The sequence below is a fragment of the Manihot esculenta genome, chromosome 4 (assembly GCF_001659605.2).
Source record: "Manihot esculenta cultivar AM560-2 chromosome 4, M.esculenta_v8, whole genome shotgun sequence".
Lineage (NCBI taxonomy): Eukaryota > Viridiplantae > Streptophyta > Magnoliopsida > Malpighiales > Euphorbiaceae > Manihot > Manihot esculenta.
Window position 1 is genome coordinate 30,166,484 of NC_035164.2, and position 8,263 is coordinate 30,174,746.

The window sequence follows — 8,263 nt, forward strand, 5'->3', positions numbered from 1 at the left end:
TTTTTTTTAGGGTTTTGGCAACACAAACTTGAAAAAGAGAAGAAACAGTGCATTAGAACTCGATGTAACATTGTATTATTCTAGTTATATATATGAAGTATATTTGTGCCATTTTCACAAAGAAGTGATTATTAAAAGAGATGAGACTGGAACCCCTTCCAGCTACCTAAATGTACAGTAAACAATATGGTACAAGCAAATAATAAACAGTTCCTCTATAGCCAACCAGTTCCGGGGAAAACCTACCAGTAGAACTGAGTTATATCCGGCAATACAAGTTGGTAGCTTCAGCGATCAGCAAGTGCTATAAGCTGCTCAACCACATTTGGATCCGCCAGGGTGCTGGTGTCTCCAAGCTCATTTAGCTGCCTGGAAGCAATCTTTCTTAGAATCCTCCTCATTATCTTTCCACTCCTTGTCTTTGGAAGACCAGGAGCCCAGTGGACTTTGTCAGGTGCTGCAAATGCTCCTATCTGAAATGTGGAACAAATAAGTTTCAGAGAATGCAATGTAGGTTGCAAGATCACGCTTTCTGAAACATGTCATTCTACTAGAGAAAATGGAGGATTGAATACAGACCTGATTTCGCACTTTGTGGATAAGACTTTTCCTGAGTTCATCACTGTAAGGAACACCGTCCACAAGAGTGACAAATGCATAAATGCCCTGTCCTTTAACCTAATAGCCAGAAAATATCGACCACAGAGCCATCATACAGGAATGAAGCATTAGCAATTATTATTTCCAGTAGTAAAATGCACTTATCACTCTCTCTCTCTCTCTCTCTCTCTCTCACACACACACACACAGTGTTACTGTTACCTCATGCTCAATACCAACTACTGCAGCTTCTGCACATTGGGGATGAGAAACAAGAGCAGATTCCACTTCTGCTGTACCAATACGGTGGCCACTGCAAAAAGAAGGAAGAGAATAATATTTAGGCTCTATTTGTTTTGCTGAAAATAACTTGTATTATTAAAAAATAAAAGTTATTAATAAAATTTATATAAAAAATTTAGTGGTGCCAATAAAATTATCAAAGTTCAGAAGATGATTTTCTTTTTGAAAAAATAGTCATTTTCATTAAAAATTACTTAATTTTCTCTTTGATCATGAAAATGTTTTCAATTGAAAAATACCTCAAAATTCAGGAAATGTAGAAAATACTTTCTTCAAAAATATATTCCGTGAAACAAAATATCAAATTTTCATCTCTTGCAAGCTTTATGTTATACTCGAGACAGTTCATCATATAATGCATTTAATGACAAAAAAAGAAAAGTGCAATTCAATTGCAAAATTTTGTGTTTCATCATGATTCAAGAAAACCTCACATAAAGGGAAGCAGGAAAACTGTACATTTGTAACAGTGATTGCAAATTTTGACTAGAGAGAGGAAGCAAAAAAGAACCACTGGGATTCTTTGGTGCAGTGAATCTAACCCAATAATTTACACTTGTCCACTCCAGGTATATATGGGATAATAACAAATACAATACCTAACATTGATGACATCATCAACTCTTCCCGTGAGCCAGTAGTATCCATCCTTGTCCCTGAAACATAGACATCTAGCATCAGTCCTTTGCCTGACCTGGTGTACTGGCTGACCAAGGGAACAAGTTTTTGGAGTCCAGACAAGAAACAGCATCAAGATCTACTGTAACATATTCGGTAGACAAAGAAAATGACCGGTAATATAATTGTAATAATAACATGCCTTCTACAGCCATCACCACTGAAATAATAACCAGGAAATGGCTTGAAGTATGTGGTTTCATATCTTTCATGATCACCATAAAGAGTTCGGAATGCCCCGGGCCATGAGCTTTTCACGCAGAGATATCCACTGCACTCACCTTCAATCTCAGCACCCTTCTCATCTACTATGACAGGCTGAGCTTGCACCGGAAGAGGAATGATAAAGCATAAGTAGTGAACGTAAAGAGAAGACAGAAACATAAAATTTAGAAAATATTTATTTCATTGAAAACCTGAACACCAAAGAAAGGGAAAGTTGCAGAACCAGGCTTCTGTGGCCAGGCACCCGGCAGTGGAGTAATCTGATACAGCAGCAGAAATTATTATTTAAATGAACAGAACATCAACATATACAAATAGGAAATATAAAAACAAATATAAGCTCCATGAAGCTACCAATTTCTGGTAGCCACAGACAAAATAAACTACAGTAATAACAATATTTTAATGAAGGAATAAGAAAAACAAAGAAATAAAATCAAAATACCATAAATCCCCCAGTTTCAGTTTGCCACCAAGTGTCAGATATAGGGCACCTGGAGCCTCCAACTACATTGAAAAACCACCTGTGAGAAACAGAATTTGTTAAAATTCTGTCTGGTGTAAAGATGAGGTTTTCGAATCAGGCACAAAAGAAAGATAGAGCTCAGAACCTCCAAGCACTTGGATTAATGGGCTCGCCTACACTTCCAAGGACTCGTAGGGATTTACGTGGATAGCGAGTAACATACTGCATTACCAGAAGTAACTGATATCAATATTTATTCATGAGCAGAAGTGCCTCCATGAATGTATGCAGATGCAAGTATATATGAGGGAAAAATCATAATATGGATATACAAGTTTTGCAACCCCTAACAAGGAAAATAGGCACCATAGGAAAAAAAAAGAAAGTAAACTTAGACAGCATATTCCCTAGTCCTTAAATAATATAATAAATACGAAAATACTATTCTTTACAATCATGTCCAAGTTTACCTCCTGCAAATCTTCACAGCACTAGACTAATGAAGTTGCAAGGATAAATAAATACCAAAATGCTTATAGATCCAACCCACAAGATGCAATACCATGAAAATTTGCAAATAAAAAATGTGAAATCAACTCCATATAGCTAGGTAAAGGCACTGTCATTTCAACACATCATGACTAGAAATAAGTTAATATAAATGTTTCAAACTATAAATTTTCATGTAAGAAAGGAGAAATATCTTGCCTCATCACCATCACGCATGAGAGAGCGCACCAATGTAGGAGCAGTATAAAATATTGTCACTTTAAATTTGTCAACGATATCCCAACAGCGTCCAGAATCAGGATAATTGGGAGCCTACAGGCAAAATGCTATTAAACGGGGACACTTACAGATGCAACTAAGTTGAATAATACAAACTGAATTGAAGGGGTGTCTCATCAAATTTAACACCTATGATGGATATTCTCCACTTGAAACGTTGATGCTGGTAGAAAGCACCACAACTATAGTTTGTCAGGGTATCTACAATACTATGTATGTTAATAAGCTTCCTTAAGTGTGAAAATCATGATTAACAACAAAAATTTTGCTCCGACTATATTCCTTTGTTTATGTACCATCTCGCTTTCAACTCCTAATAATTCTGCTTTTCAGTGGTTTCTAAATCTTTTTGCTTCGTAGAATAAAGTAATATAAGCTGTGAAAGAACTTCACAAATTATCTTAGATGACAAATAAACTAATGTTCCGGTGAAATTTGCTTATGCTGAATATGATTCATCATTTCTACCTGGCTTGTATTTTTACATTTATTATACCATTTTTTCTCCACGGAGGATTTTGAAGTGCCAGAACTAAAGAGTTATATTATGAAAAATATACACCTGGTTTGAGAAGACATTTCATCAGTTCTAAAACCTAACATGTGAATGGACAAAGTAGTTTACAAGTTGAAAAAAAAAAAAAAGTTACCCCTTCAAAAACCACAATAGTTGCTCCATTGAGCAGGGGTCCATAAGTCACATAGCTGTGCCCGGTGATCCAACCACAGTCAGCTGTGCACCTGATATACAACAAACTTCTCAATAAATTTCAAGATGCTACTCAGCTGCTTTGAGTTGAAATTTTTAAGGAAACATAAACAAGAACAAGAAGTTGGAGTTGCATTAGTACCAGTAGATATCAGATGGTTTGTAATCAAATGCATATTTGAATGTTGTGGCAGTATAAACCATATATCCTCCAGTTGTATGAAGAACACCCTAGAAGGGAATAATAATTATAACAAGAGAAAAGATTTGAAAAATAAGTAAAATAAAAGAGAGGGAAAAAAAAAGGAGTTAAGATTGAAAACCAGTAAAAAGAAATTCAAATGTAGATTGAACTAAGGAGTGTACCTTTGGCTTCCCTGTGCTCCCACTAGTATACAGCAGAAAAAGTGGATCTTCTGCATCAACCCACTCTACTTCACAAGTAGTTGGATATTTAGGGACAACATCCTGAAAGATGTTAATCGTTCATAAAAACTTAAAAATTAAAATATACAAACATAAGCTATTATCAACTGTACAAGCTGCCTTTCTAGCAATATTACCCATTAATACTCATAGCTATGTACTTTATAGTGAATGATTGACTTCAGCTCAAATTTTTCTCTGTTTTATGGAAAATAATGAGGATACTAAAGCATGGTACTTGAATGTGTTATAGAAAGTAAATATATTGATATAGAATGTAAATATTAATAGATATGTTAGTTGCTTAATCTTAGGGATTGCAAGATCATGGGCTTGATAAAGATTCCCTTTCCTTTCTAGACAAAGTTTTTCATACATAAATATATTGTAATCTCTATTGTAATATAGACAACAAATATTACTCTTCCACAGAATGCAAGAAAATAATAGTATTTCCAATTATCTAATATGAAAAATCTTTTATTTCCTTATGATATATGTTAAATGAGCTGTTATGTTGCATCCTTACTTGCCACCAAACATCTCTACCCTCCCGCCATTTAGTGCTTTCCCTCTTCATAGCAGATTTGTTTTCATAAGTTAAACATAGATCTGGTTGAAATAAGAAAGGAACCACATGAGAGGTGAAGGAGATGATCATGCATAAACCACAGAGCAGTTAATATACATACCAACTAAGATGCCACTTTTGGCAGATTCAACAAGGGCAGCATCAACTATTTCTTTGAGTGTAATAACTTTGGAACCTCTTTTGACAGCATTACAGGTAAGCACAACTTTTGGTTTACAGTCTACAATTCTTTGAGCAAGAGATTCGGCAGAAAATCCTGCAAACACAACCTGATGGAATGAAAAGGGTAAGAGGCATTTGTTAAGCAAGATATGCAAAGAAGACCAGGGTTTACAGTTGTGTTTATACCGAGTGTACAGCACCAATGCGGGCACAAGCAAGCATTGCAATTGGGAGTTCCATGATCATGGGTAAATAAATCACAACAGCATCACCCTTTTTAACACCTTTATCTTTCAAATAATTGGCTAGCTAGAGAAAAAAATAACACCGTTATATTCCCAAAGGAGCACTTAATTATTGATAATTTTTTTGCCAAGTATATAAGAAAGAGGAGAAAAAAAAAAACCTGGCAAACTCTTTGAAGAAGCTGAAAGTAAGTTAAAGAGTCTTGGGAACCAGGGTCATTGGGTTCCCAGTAAATGGCAATCTTGTCAGCATTTCCGGATTCAACATTTCTATCCAAACAATTGTAACAAATGTTGGTGATACCGCCCTTGAACCACTGCGAATTTACAGTATTCTGTCAGTACTAGTATCCTCGATCACAATTTTGAAAATGCAGTTTCTTATGACAATTCTAAAGAAACGACAAACGAAAGCAAAAGATGACCTCAATCTTAACGTTCCCCTTGCGGACATCAAAATTCTCCGAGAAAACAGGTCGGCCCCATTTCTGTTTCCAGTAGAACTGGGAAGCAATATCGGACCAAAATCCGGCTGGATCTTCAACGGACCGTTTATACATCTCCAAGTACTGATCTCATCAGAAAATAGAAAAAGGATATTAAGATTTCCATTCCTAGTAACTCTAACATTCCAGTATAGATCATAGCAGAAAAAAGCTATTACCTTCTTAGGAGATGGAACAAGAGCCTGACGAGAGAATTCATCGTTTGGGAAGACAAGTTCGTCCTCTTCAGAAGCCAAAGCTTCTCCTAAAACAACCGCGTTAACACCTGAAATTTTCCCGGCAGCAGACAGCTTAGATATTGACTCTACATGGCTAAAGTGACTTGTGGTAGTCTTGAGAATCTGATTCGCCATCCCGATCCCGATAGGAAGCCCGCGGCAACAGTGGGGACGGCAACAAAGACGAGAGTAGGAGACGGAGGCGGAGGCGGAGGCGGAGGCGGAAGGCCTCGCGACGGTTAGAGAAGATTTGACGAAAGAAGCGCCAAAAATCACAGGAGATTGAGCAGCTGCGATTCCAAATCCAAGCATTACAACTATATGAGACCGGTAGATGCCTTTTTTAAAAAAAAAAGTCCTTTGGTTGCTTGTGATACACATTAATTTATAAATTAATTAATAGTCAATGTCTACATCTTACGACACGTCGTGTGGTTAACGGCAATAATCTTTTTATTATTATTTTTGAAGATAATACAAGTAGAAAAAAAAAGGCTGAGCCCAGGCGATAGTGAACTCGTCGTTGTCTTCATGATCACTCCTCTTCGAATGTTTGAACTTGAAGGAAATGCTCAGATATGGAAATTAAATAGACAATAAGCAATTGAGTAGAAAATTCAGATTAGAGCACTTGATCAATAATTAGCAGTTAGTAGCTACCAAACAATTGTATTAGAAACCAGCAAATCCAATCTACATTGAAAATGAACATTCAGGGAGAGAGATGGTGGTCGGAGGGTGGAGAACTGAGAGAAGGAGAGCAAATGATGGAGTTTGTTGCGGATGATGATGGTTATCAATTCAATGAAAGCAGCTGAGTATGTATGGCGACTGGTGTTTTGTCGTGGTGCTAATTTTGAGAGTATTGGCTGCAGATGTTCTTGCGACTTGGCAAAACTCTGGGGTTTGCTTGGCATTTTTCTTTCGACAAGTTTCTTTGTTAATTGCTTCAACTGCCATTTGTTTTCATCGCTGCTTCTTCTTCAGCGCCCCACTTTGATTCTATTGTAAATATATTGATCCGTGAGCTTTCTTGTTCTGATGCATGACAGGTAGCACTTTGTTATGGCTTTGGAATAGCAGAAGTGATGGAGGACCCACACTTTTTTTTTATTAAACTTTTTCCAGGAATCTACCAAACGTACTAAGCCATTCATACAAAATTGTTACCTGCTTCATGCACAAAAAATTATTGAATATAAAAAAACAAGTTAAAACTTTAATTTTAATTACAATTATATCAAAAAATTTAATTTTAAATGATAAAAAAAATTTAAATTTATCTTAATTATAATTAATATTTAAAATAATTTTTTAATTAATAAAAAATAAAATTTTAATTATATATTAATATAACAAATTTTAGTGATCCCTCCATAAAATGGTCACTCTAATATTTAAATTAATAAAATTAAAAAAATAATAAATATAAAAATTATTTAAAATTTATGAGTAATTATATAAAAATAAATATATAATTATTATTAATTTTTATATTATAATTCTCATCACACTTTTAAAAATTTAATTAAAATCGGTTAAATAATAAAAAATTCGTAATCATAGATACAATAAAAATTTAATATATAATATTCTATGGATTTTTGTTCTATAAGTTAAGTGGACGAATCTTAACAAATAGTTGAGACTCGAAAATTTTAAATTTTTTTTCTCCTTCGGGACAATCGAATATCATCTAATAAAACTCTTATTATATATTCTTATTTTAAAAAATAATTTATAAATTTAAATAATTTTAAATTAGAAATTTTAGAATATAAATTAGAGATTAAGTAATAAAAAATAAGTATTTATAGGATATATAGTTAATAAAAGTTAAAAAATTGCTTACGTATTAATATTCAAAAATGATAAACAAATAAGACATGTCATTACATATATATTAATTTAAATTATTTTTTAAAAAAATTATAATATTTAGATATAAAATTAAAATTTTTTAGTATAATTATAATGAAATTTAAAATTTGTATATTCAATTAAATAAATTATAAGAGATATTAACTATAATTATAATAAATTTAAAAATTGATATTTTACTATCTAAAATTAAAAATTTTAAATTATAGTTAAACATAAAATTTTATTTTTTTTATGTCCAATAATAAAACTATTAATATATATTTATATTTAAAATTAATAAAGTAAACTATATTTTTTAATTAAATATAGTTTAATTCAGTTAATTTTTTAAATAAATTATTATATTAATATGGTTTGATTTAGATGAGTATGACAATTTTAGCTAAAATTATAAAATCGAATAAATATTTAGCTGAATATATAGTTGACTTGTGATAATGTATATTTTATATTAAAAAAT

General features: G+C 33.0%; 1 protein-coding gene across 2 annotated transcripts; it reads right to left on the bottom strand.

Moving 5' to 3' along the window:
• Positions 1-28: 28 nt before the first annotated feature.
• LOC110613842 (acetyl-coenzyme A synthetase, chloroplastic/glyoxysomal) lies at positions 29-6,887 on the bottom strand. Of its 2 annotated transcripts, XM_021755191.2 has the most exons (19): positions 6,422-6,883; positions 5,860-6,209; positions 5,621-5,764; positions 5,357-5,512; positions 5,137-5,259; positions 4,889-5,057; positions 4,726-4,808; positions 4,137-4,238; positions 3,913-4,001; positions 3,712-3,802; positions 2,981-3,094; positions 2,418-2,494; positions 2,252-2,330; positions 1,998-2,066; positions 1,724-1,899; positions 1,503-1,559; positions 823-913; positions 580-678; positions 29-473 (listed from the first exon to the last, which is right to left on the bottom strand). In XM_021755191.2, the coding sequence occupies exons 1-19, from the start codon at positions 6,450-6,452 to the stop codon at positions 288-290; spliced, it is 2,286 nt and encodes a 761-aa protein (XP_021610883.1). In that variant the 5' UTR covers positions 6,453-6,883; the 3' UTR covers positions 29-287. The 2 variants fall into 2 exon arrangements, with proteins under 2 accessions (XP_021610883.1, XP_021610887.1); XM_021755195.2 differs by lacking the exon at positions 2,981-3,094 and having other exon boundaries at positions 6,422-6,887.
• Positions 6,888-8,263: the final 1,376 nt, after the last annotated feature.